The 19,154-nt window shown below is 29.1% G+C and overlaps 2 protein-coding genes across 2 annotated transcripts; both read right to left on the bottom strand.

The window, feature by feature from the left end:
• Positions 1-4,312: 4,312 nt before the first annotated feature.
• Positions 4,313-6,094, bottom strand: LOC132303638 (UDP-glycosyltransferase 43-like). Its single transcript, XM_059800974.1, has one exon. The coding sequence runs from the start codon at positions 5,986-5,988 to the stop codon at positions 4,555-4,557; it is 1,434 nt and encodes a 477-aa protein (XP_059656957.1). The 5' UTR covers positions 5,989-6,094; the 3' UTR covers positions 4,313-4,554.
• Positions 6,095-15,741: 9,647 nt separating this feature from the next.
• LOC132303620 (UDP-glycosyltransferase 43-like) lies at positions 15,742-17,587 on the bottom strand. Its single transcript, XM_059800960.1, has one exon. The coding sequence runs from the start codon at positions 17,419-17,421 to the stop codon at positions 15,991-15,993; it is 1,431 nt and encodes a 476-aa protein (XP_059656943.1). The 5' UTR covers positions 17,422-17,587; the 3' UTR covers positions 15,742-15,990.
• Positions 17,588-19,154: the final 1,567 nt, after the last annotated feature.

Genomic DNA, 19,154 nt, shown 5'->3' with positions numbered 1-19,154 from the left:
GTTCATATTGTCTTTCTTGTGGTCTTCAATATTCCACATTTGTCTTAGTTGTAGCTTACCTCCTGCAAAATAGCTCAAGGTTGATTACCTTACCTTTGTTTCCTATTTTTTCTTTCTTTAAGTTTCTTGCTTTCAATTTCAGCATTTATATTTAATCTTTGGTTAACATTTACTTTGATGCATTTACTGTTTTGCTTCATTTATGTTGTAGTGTTAAGCCTTCAAGTTTCTCTTTTGAATTATTATGAGGTCTCTCTCTCTCCTTCTACATAAAATAAATTAAATTTTTTAAAAAAAAATCCTACTTGGCTGGTAGAGCCCTTTGATTAGGGCCAAAATGGTGGAGGTCCAGAAGGATCTATGAGAGTCTCATTTCTGTTATCCACAGTCGTCCAAGTCAGATAAGGTTAAGGCTATAGCCCTATTGGTAGTAATACCAGGAATATTAGCTTGACTTTGCATAGTTTGGTTTCATTAAGGCTTGGAATGTATTATTATTATTAATATGCTAAGGGTTTGAACAATATGAAATTTAAATTAATTTACATGTTGTTAATGGAGAATATAATTGCTTAAATTGTGACGGCCCGAATTTCATAGAACTCGGTGCACAAATCGAACCGATCACGGTCTTGGCATGCTTGTAGGTGAGGAAACTCATGCGCACCCCTAACCAAGGCACGCTTTAGGCCAAACAACGAGTAATTACATATATTTGTGAGTAATTGCATATATTCAAAGTTTATGTTGTAGTCACCTCTCCAATGAATGCCTGGTTGGATATGCTTATGTCTTGTTAGATGTTTTTATTTTTGGTTAAGTTTGTTGTAAAGAGGGGTGACCACAGATCAGTTTAGATAACCTAAATCAATTCGATTCGTAAGCTAGAAAATTTAATTCTAATCAATCCCTACGGATTCCTAATTTTTGAATCCACCACTGAACTCGCAAGCTAAAAATTGATATTGAATCGAATCGGATTCATGGATCAAATGAACACCTTTATTTGTAAAGTACTTAACCATGATGGCCAGGATTAATGCGGTGAAAATTTGTGATTAAACATTCTTCATCAATTGGATGAAACGTGATTAAGGCATGCTCGCCTTACAATTAAATGAAACTAGAGCAGTGTCCACAATGCTTCTGCTACTGCGAAGTTTGAAAAGAGTTAGATTTACGCAATAGTACCTCTACGCAACATACATATATATCACAATAGAGCACCCTTTTCATTGTCCCGGCTGTTTATGAAAACTAATACTATTGTTTAATTATTTATTTAATTTTGATTTATATTTTCTGTCATCGTTTTGAGGCATCAAATCCTGATAAGGTGTGTACGAGACACAGTTTCAGATCATATGTCCAATCCCATCCGAGTATTGAATTTATGCACAGTTAGAGTCAAATAAAACATAAAACTATTAGATGAGGAGAGAACTTTAATGATAAGAAGAGATCTTAATTGTCTGAAGAGAAGACTCTCTCTACTTTCTCTTTTCTCCAAGTCATCATATTCTCTTTATGTAAACCACTTGGCCTTTTGTCATACTTTTGACAAGGGAAGCAAATATAAGTCAGCTCTTCCCATGCACCAGTACTGATCCACCCTTGTCTTGTTTTTGTCAATCTTTTAGTATGATCATCTCACCCTTCAAAAATGGAAAAAAACAAGTGGTGACCAGATCAGGAAATTGTGTTCTCTCTACAAGAAACCTCCATAAAAGGAAAAAGTGATGATGTTCGGATCTGGAAGTTTTTTATTCCTTCAGGAAATTAACCTCACCAAGTTTCATGACAGTGAGTCAGTACTCATGAGATTCTGGGTTGTACTTTGTAATTACTGTTTACTCTTTCTGCATTTTACTGCTTTTATTTTGTTACTGTGTCTCTCTTTTTTTTTTTTTTTTTTTTTTTTTTTTTTTTTTTTTTTCAGTTTTGGTTAATTACACCATTCATTCATTTGTTTAGAGTTGTCTATATACTCACTCCATGTTAATTTAAGTGTCGTCATTGGAAATTATGACACATAAAGTTCTTAATGACGACACTTATATTGGGACGGAAGGAGTATATTTTACTGAATTAATTGAAAGAAAAATATTTTTTTGTAACATTTGAATGCCATTAAAGTAAGTTTCTAGTTGGACTCAATTTAGGATTTTTGATGTCAGCAATTAGTTAGGTTAAACAGTTCGACTTGAGAAAGATGTCCAAATATCATTACTCTAATTGAAAACACCGCCCAAATCCCTTCTACCGCGTCAATACATCAAAACGATGCAATTTTGTTACATCGGCACGGAACCCAACATGGCCCCTGTGTTGGGCTCTATGCTGGTGCGGTGCCGTTACGATGCACCGATGGAGATGGGATTCCTTGTCAACAAGAGGAATCTGGTTTACTTGGTATATATGTCCAGTTTGATGGAAGACTCGTTTGTTAGATGTTGTGGTTAATTAATGAGAAAGAGATAGTTTGTAATATAGAGTTCGATGGTCAAATTCACCTTTGAGTGAAAAATGACGTTTTTATGATGACATCATTCTCCATTTTTATATAAAAAATAATAATAAGAAAAAAAAAAATGAAAAGAAAGGAAATCGAACTAGTCCAACTCTTATCATTTTACCACGGATTTGTTGAATTCAAAACTTTTTAAGATGTTAGTTGAATTATATTAGTTGGATTGGATTAACGGGTCAATGATCCAGCAGTACTAAATTCTTATTTTTCAAAGAGAGATCAGGATTCGAGATTCAGTGAAAGTGTGTACCAACCACGAAATCAAAAAAATATACAGTTGGATTGGTATCTGCTTTGATTTTCCTCCGGCTAAATGTTCATCCAAGAAATTTTTTTTTTTTTTTCGTCCAATGATCTTGCAATCCAAAGTTTCAAACTAATTGTGAGTAGGGTATCTCCTGATACAAGTGGAGAGAAGTATCCAATTGTTTTACTGTCAGAGGGCTGTTGTAAATGATAATCTTTGCACAATCTCCATTCGTAAGGAGCACATTTCATCATTGCATGTCAGGAGGAGACGAGCATTGTTATTATTTTTAAGGTCAACTCTAATTAGGCTGGAATTGAAAATTTTCGGCACAAGTTTAGTCTTAATGATAAAAATAACTGTCCAAATCCGAAAGAATAGATCAGGTTTAAGAAACAACATTTTAGCAATTTTAGTACTATAAGGGGGTATATAAGTATTATCTATTATCGTTTTCGTTCCCATTGTGCACTGTGCAAGTTTTTATCCACTCACTTCGTTAGCGATTAAACGACTAATAAGACAAAGCAAGATAATCTGTTATCTCTAAATTGATAGGTCCCAAGCCACCAAACTTTGCACACAACATTCACTTATTCGGTCAAGAGTACTGCTACAAAAAAGGCAAATTATTTAATCGGGTAAAAATTATCGTCAAGTGTATCATTTTCCTTTGGTCAACCAATTTGATCTATTAGCAAATTATTTAAATACATCTACACTTGGACTTGTTTTATATCATGATTTTTGGTATTATATTTTCATTGTCAAACTATTAAGATACACGTTTCAGTTATAGGCTGAGCCAGTTTTGATGACGCCTAAAAATCAAATTGGATTTGGGGGCTTTATCCGGACCCTATCCTTTCAAAAATTGGGCCTTAGAACTCAAATCATTCTGGAATGATTATGGTACGCGAGGCCTGCAGAAAGGAAAAGGCAACAATGTCAGATTTTTTTAAAAAGTTAGGACTTATTTAGTTTGTAATTATGGAAACAAGACTAAAAATTTAAAATTGTACAAAAAATTCTATTTGGTTCAGTTTTTTAAAAATTATTTTCTGAAAATTCAGTTATAAAAATATCTATTTTTAGAGAACAGTCTTTTATAATTATCTGAAAACTGTTCTCTATTTTTAGAATTTCTGATAAGTGTTTTCAGAATTACGAACCAAACATCTATTTATGTATAAAAAAATAACAACTTTAATTTCTTTAAAAAATATTTTCATTATTAAGAATTGTTAAAACTAACTTTAAAGTTTAAATAATTGAAGATCAATAATAACGATGTATCTTGCTTTACATTTACAAATATAACAAATTAAGCGAAGAACTCGCTGGAGACGAACCTAAAAAATCAGCCTTCAACAAAATCAAGATAAAATAATGTTATCGGGATAATGGTGGAGTTTTTAATAATTTAAATTGGGGTAATTTTAAAATAGACTATAGAGGTAAGTATATAATAAATAAATAAATAAAATAAGTCCAACGTGATCCAACCACGTTATATTCATAGAAAGAATCGTTAATTGAAATCGAAAAACTTATCATTTCTCTTCATAATAATATTTATCAATACTTTCTTACTAGGATTGGCACTGGCACGCGCACGAGCTTGAGAATAGAGACCTAGGAGCTAGTAAGCTAAATATATATATATATATATATATAGTAGTACTCTTCCACTTAATTGCAAATTTGGAAGACACAGCTATTTATCCCAAGATAGATAAATAAATGAAGGCAAAGTGGGCCCAACTTGGACTCTTCCTCAAATCGCAGCCATTAATTCCCCAATCAAGTTCGCCAGGGCTGTAAAAGATGATCCATTTTCCATCACAGCCTTTCTGCTGTTCTCACTCATCTCTGTCCACTTGATCCTGACCTCACCATCATCGTCCATCAAGCGCCTTACACCTCTCTCCACCTCCTCCGCCAACACCAAATCACTACTCCCTGCCCTGTAATCCAAACTGATCTCCACCGCTAATCCCAACTCCTTCACCATCTCAAAGGCATTCATCTGCTGCTCCGCGTACACCGGCCAAGTTGCAATCGGCACACCATACCACAAGCTCTCCAAAATCGAGTTCCAACCACAGTGTGACACGAATCCACCAATGGCTTTGTGGGCCAGGATGGACACTTGTGGGACCCATCCACACACCAATCCTATCCCAGCCGTCCGTTCCAAGAACCCATCAGGCATTATTTCCTTGAGATCCATGTAATCAGTTGGGAGGTCCAGTGTGCCTTTGGGTGGTTGGCGAATCGCCAACACGAACCGGTACCCGGTTCGCTCCAAACCGGTTGCGATTTCTCTCACTTGGGCCCCACTTAGACTGCCCATGCTTCCAAAGCATAAGAAAACAACCGACGATGGAGGGTGGGGATCAAGCCATTTCATGATGTCGTCGTGGTGGGCACGGTCCGAGTGCCATCTTCCCGATCCATGGTGGTCGATAACCGGTCCGATTGGATAAACCGATGGTACATCACTATCCAAAAACGAGTTAAGAGCGTACGGTTCGAGTTCTCGAAACGTATTTACAATAATACCCTTTGTTTCCTTGTACCTGCCTCCATGGTGTAAAAACCAATAGTTCCCATCCTCTTTTATCTTCAACATTGTTGGAGGGAAGACTCGTGAGGGGACTGAGTTGGCGAAACCCGGGATGGTGAACTCAGTATCCGAGTCATCAAAATCGGTGGTGACTCGGGTTTGTAACGTTGGTAGGTGGAGCATGAAGCCGAGAAAAGCCGCCGGAGACGCGAAGTAAAGATAGCAGGGGACACCCAATTCACCGGCAACATCAATCATCGAAGTACAGAACATGTCGACGAATAACCCGGCGAGTGGGACCGAGTCAGACTCGGACTCGGTTGATACGAGGTTGTTGATCGCATGCTTTACGTGTGGTTTGTGTTTCTCTATCATGAGTGAAATGAAGCCCAGGGGGGCTTTGTACTGATCGGGTGAGGGTGGGTCCAGGGGTGGTAGGTGGACGAAACGGACGCTTCCGGTGGCGGTGGTGGCGCGTGAGTCAACATACGCGCCGACGAGTGGTCTTTGAGGAAAGCTGATAATGAAAATAGTTGCTATGAATCGTTGGTCTGTGTTGGTTAGGTGTTGAGCGAACTCAACTGCTGGGACAAGGTTTCCAATTCCTGGTGTTGGGATGATTATGATTTGAGCTTTCTTCATTGGATAATTTTGGTTTCTTTGTGTTGTGCTCTAATTAATCTAGAAATATGTATATATGTATGTATATATTACAGTATTATAGATATATGAGTATGTTCATTTTTGGATTTTTGTAGACTTGTTGTGTTTGTCATAGAATAGCGTGAGCTGTTCTTTTTGACTTTAATTGTTAGTGGGACAGAAGAATTTCAACTTTAAAATATATACAATAAATTGACCCACAACATGGTGTCCATTATCTGTTTAAAAGATAATAATTTATTAGATATATATATTTATATTTATACTATTATTAAATGTATAAAATATTTTAATATTTATTTATTTATATAAAAAAATATTTATTAATTAATATAAAAATAATTTTTATAAAACTCCAAAAATTACCTAATAAAATCAATCACAATAAAATATTTATTAATTGATATAAAAAGAATAGTTATTTTTTATAAATAATTATCACAATATAACCGGCCCGTTATGATTATGTCATTATCTGGAGAGAACATGTGTCATCATCTCATTAATCCAATAAGCCTATAAATAAAAGTATGGAGAAAAGAGGAAAGGGTACAGAAATTGATAATTTTAGAAATACAGAATTCCATAGTAAAATACAAAAATTCTGTTAAAAAGTTTTAGTATTTATTTATTTATTTAAAAAATATTTATTAATTAATATAAAAAGAGAAATCTATACTATTATTAAATATGCAAATAGTTTCAGTATTTAAGTATTTATATAAAAAAATATTTATTAACAGATACGAAAACAGTTTTTATAAAAAATAAAATAAATAAATAACCCAATAAAACACTAAAATCTGCCCAATAAAATTTAAATTAACCTATTTATCTATTTATTATTATGATTTTTTAAATAAAAGAAAATCTAATTAGACAAAAAATTTTAATATAAAAAATATTTATTATTTGATATATAAAATAAAATAATTTTTTTAAAACTCTACTACAAATTAGCTTTTATAATGAGTTTCTTAATAAAATTAAATATAATTAGACAAGAATATATTTAAAGAAAATAAAATAATTTCTATAAAACTCTATCACAAATTAACTATTTAATTTTCAATAAAACTCTATCACACTAGATAAAGATATATTTAAAAAATTTTTATAAAACTCTAACACAAATTACTTATTTATTATGAGTTATTTAATAAAAAAAAATCTAATTAAACAAGTATTATTAATATAAAAAATTATTTATTAATGGATATAAAAAGTGATTTTTAAAGTGTTTCTATAAAATTCTAACACAAATTACATATTTATTTTTTTATTATTATAAATTTTTTTTATATAAAAAAATCAAATTAGACAAAGAATTATTAATATAACAAATATTTTTAATTGAAATAAAAAAATTTTAAAAAAATTAATACTCTACCACAAATTACCTTTAATTATGAGGTTTTTTTTTTTTTTTTGTTTTTTGTAAAGGGTAATCTAATTAGACAAGAATTATTAATATATAAAAATATTTATTAATTCTTATAAAAAGAGTTTTTAAAATATTTTTTATAAAACTCTAACATGTATTATCTATTTATTTATTTATTTTGAGTTTTTCTAATAAAAGAAAATATAAATAAACAAGAAAATATTTAAAGAAATTTAAAATCTTCTATAAAATCTATCACAAATTAGCTAACTCTAAAATTAACTTAATAAAATTCAAATTAACCTATTTATCTATTTATTATTAAGAATATTTTAATTAAAAAAAATCTAATTAAACAAGAATTATTGATATAAAAAAAATTTATTAATTGATATATAAAATAAAATATATTTTCTAAAACTTTACAACAAATTTGCAACCACAAATTAACTGTTTTATTTTCCATAAAACTCTTTCATATTATATATTTATTATGAGTTTTTTTTAAAAATAAAATCTAACTAGACAAGAATATATTTAAACAAAATAAAATAATTTATATAAAACTCTACCACAAATTAGCTAATTATATATATATATATATATATATATATATATATATATATATATATATATATATAACTCTATCACATATAACCTATATTTATGAAATTTTTATTAATATTTTTACAGAAAAAACGGAATTTCTATTAAACTCTAACACAAATTATCTATTTTATTTTCTTTAAAACTCTATCACATAAAACCTGTATTTATCTATTTATTTTGAGTTTTTTAATATAAGAAAATCTAATTAGACAATGATATATATTTAAAGAAAATAAAATAATTTTTTAAAAGAGTTTATATAAAACTCTAGCACAAATTACCTATTTATCTATTTATTATGAGTTTTTTAATAAAAGAAAATATAATTAAACCAGAATTATTAATTAAAAAAATATTTAATAACTGATAAAAAAAATAAAATATTTTTTCTAAAACTCTACCACAAATTACCTTTAATTATGAGTTTTTTAATTAAAAAAAATCTACTTAGACAAGAATATATATATATGTGTGTGTGTGTGTGTGTGGGCAAATATATATATATATATATAGAGAAAATAAAAATAATTGATATAAAATTCTAGCACAAATTACATATTTCATTTTTAATAAAACTCTATTATATTAGACAATAATATATTTAAAGAGTTTTTATAAAACTGTAACATAAATTACCTAAACTCTACTACAAATTAACTATTTTATTTTCTTTGAAACTCTATCGCATATAACAAATTAGCTTTTATTATAAGTTTCAATATTTATTTATTTATATATAAAAATATTTATTAATTGATATAAAAATAGTTTCTATAAAACTTTCAAAATTACCTAATAAAATTAATCACAATAAAATATTTATTAATTGATATAAAAATATTTTTGTAAAAATAATTTCTATAAAACTCTAAAAATTACCTAATAAAATCATGCAATCACAATAATTTTTTTTAAAATTGATATAAAAAGAATAGTTATTTTTTATGAATAATTCTTACAATATAACTGGCCTGACCTAGTCATTATTAGGAGAGGACACATGCCATCATCCTATTAATCCAATAAGCCTATAAATAGAGGTATTGAGGAAAGAGAAATGGGTACAGAAATTGATAATTCTAGAAATCCAGAATTGCAGAACAAAATACAGAAGCTCAGCAAATGAGTTTCAGTATTTATTTATTTATATATATATAAATTTATTAATTGATCTAAAAAGATTTTTTATCTATACTATTATTAAATGTAGAAAGAGTTTCAGTATTTATTTATTTATATAAAAGAAATATTTATTAATTCATATGAAAATAGTTTATATAAAAAAAAAAAAAAAAAAAAAAAAAAAACAAAAAAAAAACTCTATAAAACTCTAAAATGTACCTATTAAAATTCAAATTAACCCATTTATCTATTTATTATTAAGAATTTTTTAATAAAAGAAAATCTAATTAGATAAGAATTATTGATATATAAAATATTTATTAATTGATATATAAAATAAAATAATTTTTCTAAAACTCTACCACAAATTAACTGTTTTATTTTCTATAAAATTCTTTCATATTATCTATTTATTATAATTTCTATAAAACTCTACCACAAATTAGTTATTTTATTTTCTATAAAACATTATAACATATAACCTATATTTATGTATTTATTATGAATATTTTTACAAAAAATAAAAGAATTTCTATCAAACTCTAACACAAATTATCTATTTTATTTTCTTTAAAACATTATCACATATAACTTGTATTTATCTATTTATTATTAAAAGAAAATCTAATTAGATAATGATATATTTAAAAAAAACAAAATAATTTTTTAAAAGAGTTTATATAAAATTATAACACAAATTACATATTTATCTATTTATTATGAATTTTTTGGTAAAAAAAATATAACACAAATAAAATTATTAATTAAAAATATATTTAATAATTGATATAAAAAATTTTAAAAAATTTCGAAAACTCTACCACAAATTACCTTTTATTATGAGTTTTTTAATAAAAGAAAACCTAATTAGACAAGGATATATATATATATATATATATATATATATATATATAAAGAAAATAAATAATTGATATAAAATTCTACCATAACTTATCTATTTTATTTTCAATAAAACTCTATTACATTGGATAAGGATATATTTAAAGAGTTTCTATAAAACTCTAACATAAATTACCTAAATTCTACCACAAATTAACTATTTTATTTTCTTTGAAACTCTATCACATATAACAAATTAGCTTTTATTATGAGTTTTAGTATTTCAGTAGTTATTTATTTATATAAAAAATATTTATTGATTGATATAAAATTAGTTTCTATAAAACTCTAAAAATTACCTAATAAAATCAATCACAATAATATAGTTTTTATAAAATTCTGACAATTACCTAAAAAAATCAATCACAATAAAATATTTATTAATTGATATAAAAAGAATAGTTACTTTTTATGAATAATTCTCACAACATAACCGGCCCGGCCCAGTCATTATTAGGAGATGACACATGTAGTCATCCTATAAAATAAGCCCATAAACAGAGGCATGGAGGAAAGGGTACAAAAATTGAGAATTCTACAGATCCAAATTTCTAGAGAAAATATAGAAGCTCCCAAAGAGTTTCAGTTTCAGTATTTATTTATTTATATAAGATAAGAAATTATTTATTAATTAATACAAAAAGAGTTTTTATATAAAATACCAGTATTTATTTATTTATATAAAAAAATATTTATTAATTCATATGAAAAGAGTTTTTTTTTAAATAAAAAAAATAAAAAAAAAACAACTATAAAATCTACCTAATAAAATTCAAATTAACCTATTTATCTATTTATTATTAAGAATTTTTAATAAAAGATAATTTAATTAGCCAATAATTATTAATATTAAAAATATTTACTAATTGATATATAATATAAAATAAAATTTTTAAACTCTATCACAAATTAGCTTTTATTATGAGTTTCTTAATAAAATGAAATCTAATTAGACAATGATATATTTAAAAAAAATAAAATAATTTCTAGAAAACTCTATCACAAATTACTTATTTTATTTTCAATAAAACTCAATCACATTAGATAAAGATATATTTAAAGAGTTTCTATAAAATTCTAACACAAATTACCTATTTATCTATTTATTATGAGTTTTTTTTAATAAAAAAAATTTAATTATACAAGAATTATTAATATAAAAAATATTTATTAATTGATAGAAAAAGAGTTTTTAAAAGAGTTTCTATTAAACTCTAACACAAATTACCTATTTATTTATTTATTATGAGTTTTTTTAATAAAAGGAAATCTAATTAGAGAAAGATCATTAATATAAAAATATTTTTTTAATTGATATAAAAAATAAAATAATTTTTCTAAAACCCTACCACAAATTACCTTTTATTATGAGTTTTTTTTTTTTTTTTTTTTTTTAATAAAAGGTAATCTAATTAGACAAGAATTATTAATATATAAAAATATTTATTAATTCATATAAAAATAGGTTTTAAAAGATTTTCTATAAAACTCAAACACCTATTTATCTATTTATTATGAGTTTTTTTTTTTAATAAATGAATATATAATTGGACAAGAATATATTTAAAGAAAATAAAAAATTTCTAAAAAATCTACGGCAAATTAGCTATTTTATTTTCTATAAAACTCTATCACATTATCTATTTATTTTGAGTTTTTTAATAAAATAAAATCTAATTAGACAAGAATATATTTAAACAAAATAAAATAATTTATAGAAAACTGTACCACAAATTAGCTATTTTATTTTCTATAAAACTCTATCAATATAACCTCTATTTATCTATTTATTATGAATATTTTTACACAAAATAAATTTATTTTTGTAAAACTCTATCACAAATTTTCTATTTTATCAATTTCAAATTATTTCAATATTTATTTATTAATAAAAAAATATATTTATTAATTAATATAAGAAGAGTTACAATAGGTTTATTGTTACAAGCTTCAAATCAATAATTAAAAAAATATATATGAAAACAGAAATTCTATAAGTTACAAAAGATTCGTGCAACCCACGTGCCTTTTCCTAGTGTGTGTGTATATATATATATATCTTTTGGACAAACGTTGCACATGCAGAGAACGAAAAATAAAAAATTGTAACCTTCCCAATTTTTTATGTTGCAGTTGCAGTTATATTGGGCTTCATCATAAGCTGAATAAAATACAGACCCATAAGGCCCAGAAGAACTCTGCACAATTTACAAAAATAGGAAACCACAGGCCCGGTTGGCCCAAGAGATCACCATGGCATAGTCGGGAAAACTCAATTAAAAAAATATATGTTTTCAATTAACTGTCTTTTACATTTATTTGAGAATAATTTTTTATTTTTGAGTTTTTAAATTTTTATTTTTTTTAGTGGCAAACCATGCAAATTGTCGTCCTATGAGTTTTGAAAAACTGTTTCAAGGAAACTAAACCAAACACTCATTTAAACTCAAATTGTGTTCGATTTGAATATATTGGGTTGGAATTTCGATTAATGTCAAGATTACATTCGGATTATTATGGTCAGATTTAATTCAGTTTATTTGTTTAAACTTCATAAAGAAAATTAAAAGTTATCACCATAAAAAATGAAAAATAAAATTATTATCAATTCTTTAGGATCAAGTGGATTTCTCTTGTTGAAGCAAATTAAAGTTGTTAGAATATACAGCAATATATACCTGATGGCTCATTCTCACCATATTCTGGTAATTAATTGGTAGTTCATAATTACTATATGAATTTCTTGTAGATTATAGGAATAACATAATCTTTGGTGAATTAAAAAGTATGAACAATGGTTGTTTGGGCTAATTTTACATGTTGGTGGCTTTTATATAATTTTTATGTCTCAGAACGAATATTAATTTATATAATTTATTAAGGTTTGTTTTATGTTAGCTCACTTTTAATTAATGATTTTGTTAAAGCTATGGTTCAAATTTATAATATTTTATAATTTTAGTATTTGCGCCATTGGTGTTATTTGAGATTTATTGTTATTAGAATTATTTATGATTTTCCCATAGTTGTGATTAAAATTTCTCATATAAATAATTTCCTATTTTGCATAATTGGTGTAATATTACGTATATTTGTTGTCGACTGATGATCCGCGGCTGCCAATATGTCTCTCGGTAACAAAATGTCCAGAGGCTAATGAGAATTATTAATTATGTTATCTTATAATATTATGGTTACAATTTGTAACATTTTATAATTTCATTTTTTGCACAATTAAAATTTCTAAAATAAATTAATAAGATGTACAATTTAGAAACATTAGATAAAAAAAAAAAAGTGGCCCCTGTGTTGGGCTCTATGCTGGTGCGGTGCCGTTACGATGCACCGGTGGACACGGTTTCCTGTCACCAAGAGGGAATCCAGTTTACTTAGTATATATGCCCAGTTTGATGGATGACCTGTTTGTTAGATGTTGTGGTTAAGTAATAAGATAGAGATAATTTGTAATATAGTGAAAAATCACGTTTTTATGATGACATCATTCTCCATTCATATATATAAAATAATAATAATAATAATAATAAAGAAAAAAAAAAAGAAAAAAGAAAGGAAATCAAATTAGTCCAACTCTTATCATTTTACCACGAATTTATTGAATTCAAAACTTTTTAAGATGTTAGTTGAATTATTCTAGTTGGATTGAATTAACGGGTCAGTAGTCCAGCGGTACCAAATCTTTATTTTTTAAAGAGAGGTTAGGATTCGAGATTCATTGGAAGTGTGTACAAACTACGAAATCAAAAATATATATAGTTGGATTGGTATCTGCTTTGATTTTCCTCCGGCTAAATGTTCATCCAAGATTTTTTCTTTTTCTTTTTCTTTTTTGGCCTTTGTTTTTTGTTTTGTTTTGTTTTGTTTTTTTTTTTTTGACGTACTTATACTTCCAATGGTCTTGCAATCCAAAGTTTCAAACTAACTGTGAGTAGAGGGTATCTCCTGATACAAGTGGAGAGAAGTATCCTATTGTTTTACTCTTAGAGGGTTGTTGTAAATGATAATCTTTGCACAATTTCCATTCGTAAGGAGGACATTTCATCATTGCATGTCAGGAGGAGACGAGTATTGTTATTATTTTAAGGTCAACTCTAATTAGGTTGGAATTGGAAATTTTCAGTAGAAGTCTAGTCTTAATTGTAAAAATAACGGTCAAAATCCGTGAAACAATAGATTAGGTTTAAGAAACCACATTTTAGCAATATTAGTATTATAAGGGGGTATATAAGTATTCTTGAAATATAAATAGAACGGGTGAAATTACCTATTATCGTTCCGTTGTGCACAGTGTGACTTTTTATCAACTCACTCTGTTAGTGATTAAACAACTAATAAGACGGAGCAAGTTAATTTGTTATCACTAAATTGATAGGTCCCAAGCCACTAAACTGTGCACCCAACACTCACGGTCAAGAGTACTGTTACAAAAATAAGTTTTTATAATTATCTCAATAAATAGATAGAATCCAATAAAGACTCTTGTCAACTTTTTAAAAGAATAAAAATATTTTCTTAACTTAATTGACACGTCAAGTCGGTTATATAGTGGGGTAAAAGTTATCGTTAAGTGTATCATTCCTTTGGACAAACAATTTGATCTATTAGCAAATATTTTAAATACATTCATTGTCAAACTATTAAGATAATTTTACACGTTTCAGTTATAGGCTGAACCAGTTTTGATGGGGCCTAAAAATCAAATTGGATTTGGGGGCTTTATCCGGACCCTATCCTTTCAAATTTTGGGCCTTAGAACTCAAATCATATTTTTTAGAGATGTTACGGCTTACTTAGTTTATAATTATGGAAACAAAACTGAAAGTTTAAAATTGTACAAAAAAAATCTGTTTGGTTTAGTTTTCTGAGAACTATTTTCTGAAAACTTAGTTATAAAAATTTTTATTTTTAGAGAATAATCTTTTATAGTTCTTTGAAAATTGTTCCCTATTTTTAGAATTTCTGAAAATTGTTTTCAGAATTACAAACCAAATATCTATTTATGTATAAAAAAAAATAACAACTTTAATTTCTTTAAAAAATATTTTCCGTATTAAGAATTGTTAAAACTAACTTTAAAGTTTAAATAATTGAAGACCAATAATAACAAAGTGTCTTGCTTTACATTTACAAATACAACAAATTAAGCTAAGAACTCGTTGGAGACAGACCTAAAAAATCATGTGAGTTGGCCTTCAACAAAATCAAGATAAAATAATGTTACCGGGAGAATGGTGGAGTTTTTTTTATAATTTTAATTGGGGTAATTTTAAAATAGACCATAGAGGTAGGTATATAACAAATAAATAAGTGCGGCAATCCACTCAACTATGTATACATTGTATAGGTCCATCCCTAAGAGACTTATGCACAACTATTCCTCCAACTATTTTAGTTGCAATGCTGCATTTTTTGTAACTTTGTGGGTTGAAAGTTGAACCACCAAAAGTAAAACAGTGATAGGTCTTAAGTCATAAAAAGTGAGAGTGAAAGCGAAATAGAGAGTGAGATTGTGAAAAGGGTAGAATTAAGTTTCTATATAATGAGAATTTAAGTAAGAGTGTGCGTGGAACGTGAGAACAGGAGTGGGTTCGAAACGTGAGAGCGACACCGGTTAAAAAAAATTGTGTAACTTAGAGTGGGATCCACACAATATTGTCAGTGGTTCAATTTTCTGTCACCAAAATTTTTTCCTAAAAATGTTAATAATATGTTATTTTCCAAAAACAATTGGTAATAATATTGATCAATACTTTCTTACAAGGATTGGGACGCGCACAAGCTTGAGAATATAGACCTAAGAGATGGTAAGCTAGACGAAAAAAATAAAAATAAAAAGAAAAAGAAAAAGTAGTACTCTTCCTACTTCATTGCAAATTTGGAAGACAGTGTTATTTATCCCAAAATAGATAAATAAATGAAGGCAAAGTGGGCCCAATTTGGACTCTTCCTCAAATCGCAGCCATTAATTCCCCAATCAAGTTCCTCCGCGCTGTAAAAGATGATCCATTTTCCATCACAGCCTTTCTGCTCTTCTCACTCATCTCTTTCCACTTGATCCTGACCTCACCATCACCGTCCATCAAGCGCCTCACACCTCTCTCCACCTCCTCCGCCAACACCAAATCACTCCCCGCCCTGTAATCCAAACTGATCTCCACCGCTAATCCCAACTCCTTCATCATCTCAAAGGCATTCATCTGCTGCTCCGCGTACACCGGCCAAGTTGCAATCGGCACACCATACCACAAACTCTCCAAAATCGAGTTCCAACCACAGTGTGACACGAATCCACCAATGGCTTTGTGGGCCAGGATGGACACTTGTGGAACCCATCCACACACCAATCCTATCCCAGCCGTCCGTTCCAAGAACCCATCAGGCATTATTTCCTTGAGATCCATGTAATCAGTTGGGAGGTCCAGTGTGCCTTTGGGTAGTTGGCGAATCGCCCACACGAACCGGTACCCGGTTCGCTCCAAACCAGTTGCGATTTCTCTCACTTGGGCCCCACTTAGACTGCCCATGCTTCCAAAGCATAAGAAAACAACCGATGATGGAGGGTGGGGATCAAGCCATTTCATGATGTCGTCGTGGTGGGCCAGGTCCGAGTGCCATCTTCCCGGTCCATGGTGGTCGATAACCGGTCCGATTGGATAAACGGGTGGTACATCACCATCCAAAAACGTGTCAAGAGCGTACGGTTCGAGTTCTCGAAACGTATTTACAATAATACCCTTTGTTTCCCTGTATCTGCCTCCATGGTGTAAAAACCAATAGTAGCCATCCTCTTTTATCTTCAACATTGCTGGAGGGAAGACTCGTGAGGGGACTGAGTTGGCAAAACCCGGGATGGTGAACTCAGTATCCGAGTCATCAAAATCGGTGGTGACTCGGGTTTGTAAAGTTGGTAGGTGGAGCATGAAGCCGAGAAAAGTTGCCGGAGACGGGAAATAAAGATAGCAGGGGACACCCAATTCACCGGCAACATCAATCATCGAAGTACAGAACATGTCGACGAATAACCCGGCGAGTGGGACCGAGTCAGACTCGGACTCGGTTGATACGAGGTTGTTGATCGCATGCTTTACGTGTGGTCTGTGTTTCTCTATCATGAGTGAAATGAAGCCCAGGGGGGCTTTGTACTGATCGGGTGAGGGTGGGTCCAGGGGTGGTAGGTGGACGAAACGGACGCTTCCGGTGGCGGTGGTGGCGCGTGAGTCAACATACGCGCCGACGAGTGGTCTTTGAGGAAAGCTGATAATGAAAATAGTGGCTATGAATCGTTGGTCTGTGTTGGTTAGGTGTTGAGCGAACTCAACTGCTGGGACAAGGTTTCCAATTCCAGGTGTTGGGATTATTATGATTTGAGCTTTCTTCATTGGATAATTTTGGTGTTCTTAGGTGTGTTTGTGCTCTAATTAATCTGAGAAATATGTATATATGTATGTATATATTACAGTATTATGGATATATAAATATATGTTAATTTTTGGATGTTTGTTGTGTTTGTGATAGAATAGTGTGAGTGGCTCTTCTTGACTTTAATGTTGTAATTTTAACTTAAAATATAGACAATAAATTGACCCAAGACATGGCTTCCATTATATATTCAAAAGATAATGTAAAAAATGGCATAATATATATGTATGTGTGTGTGTCTTTTTGGACATATGTTGCAGTTGCAGAGAACGAAAAATAAAAAAATTGTAAACCTTCCGAATTTTTTATGTTGCAGTTGCAGTTACATTGGGCTTCATCCTAGGTTGAATAAAATACAGACCCATAAGGCCCAGAAGAACTCTGCACAATTTACAAAAACAGGAAACCACATGCCCAGTTGGCCCAATCATTAGATCACCACAGGCATAGTCGGAAGTTAAGCCACACAATTTTTTTCAACAGGTGTCGCTCTCACGCTTGGCGCACACTTTTGCTTAAATTCTCATTATTTGTGACTTAATTTTACCGCTTTTGCACTCTCGCTCTCAAATTCGCTCTTGCTCCCGCTTTATATGACTTAGGTTGAAACTATTTTCTGAAAACTCAATTAAAAAAAAAGATACTCCGTATATGTTTTCAGTTAACTGTCTTTTACATTTATTTGAGAATAATTTTGTATTTTTGAGTTTTTAAATACTATTTTTTTTTAGTGGCAAACCATGCTTGCATTGGTGTCTTATGAGTTTTCGAAAACTGTTTCAAGGAAACTAAACCAAACACTCATTTAAACTCAGATTGTGTTTGATTTGGAAATATTGGGTTGGAATCTCGATTAATCTCAGGATTATATTCAAATTATTATGGTCAGATTTAATTCAGTTAATTTGTTTAAACTTCATAAAGAAAATTAAAAATTATCACCATAAAAAATGAAAAATAAAATTATTATCAATTTTTTTTTATGATCAAGTGGATTTCTCTTCTTGAAGCAAATTAAAGTTGTTAGAATATACTGCAATATATACCTCAGGGCTCAATCTCACCATATTGTGGAAATTAATCGGTGTTAGGTAACTCATAATTACTATATGAATTTCTTGTAGATATTTATAGGAATATTATAATCTTTGGTGAATTAAAAAGTATGAATAATGGTTGTTTGGGCTAGTTTAACCTACTTGTTTGACCTGACATGTTGGTGGCTTATATATATATTTTTTTATGTCTCAGGACGAATATTAATTTATATAATTTATTAAGGTTTGGTTTATGTTAGCTGACTTTTAATTAATGATTTTGTTATTAGAATTATTTATGATTTTCCCATAGTTGTGATCAAAATTTCTCATATAAATAATTTCAGATTTTGCATAATTGTTGTAATATTACATATATTTGTTGTCATGTCTAGAGAGGCTAATCAGAATTATTAATTATGATCTTATAATAGATATAGTTAAAATTTGTAACATTTTATAATTTCATTTTTTGCACAATTAAAATTTCTAAAATAAATTAATAAGATATACAATTTATAAACATTAGATAAAAAAATAAAAAAAAAGTGGCCCAAATTCCAATACGATATTGCTAGAATGACCCCATCTACAAGAAGCTAGTAGATCTTGATTTGTCCCCCCCATAAATTCGGGCTTTTTATGAGTGACGTGCA

The sequence above is a fragment of the Cornus florida genome, unplaced genomic scaffold (assembly GCF_030987335.1).
Source record: "Cornus florida cultivar Cherokee Brave unplaced genomic scaffold, ASM3098733v1 CherokeeBrave_3.0.0_Hap2_Chr01, whole genome shotgun sequence".
In the NCBI taxonomy this organism is placed as follows: domain Eukaryota; kingdom Viridiplantae; phylum Streptophyta; class Magnoliopsida; order Cornales; family Cornaceae; genus Cornus; species Cornus florida.
This window is presented reverse-complemented; position numbering and strand designations above follow the sequence as displayed.

Excerpts from the sequence above, each read along its gene's own strand:
- LOC132303620 (XM_059800960.1), bottom strand. The coding sequence starts at position 17,421 with ATGAAGAAAGCTCAAATCATAATAATCCCAACACCTGGAATTGGAAAC.
- LOC132303638 (XM_059800974.1), bottom strand. The coding sequence starts at position 5,988 with ATGAAGAAAGCTCAAATCATAATCATCCCAACACCAGGAATTGGAAAC.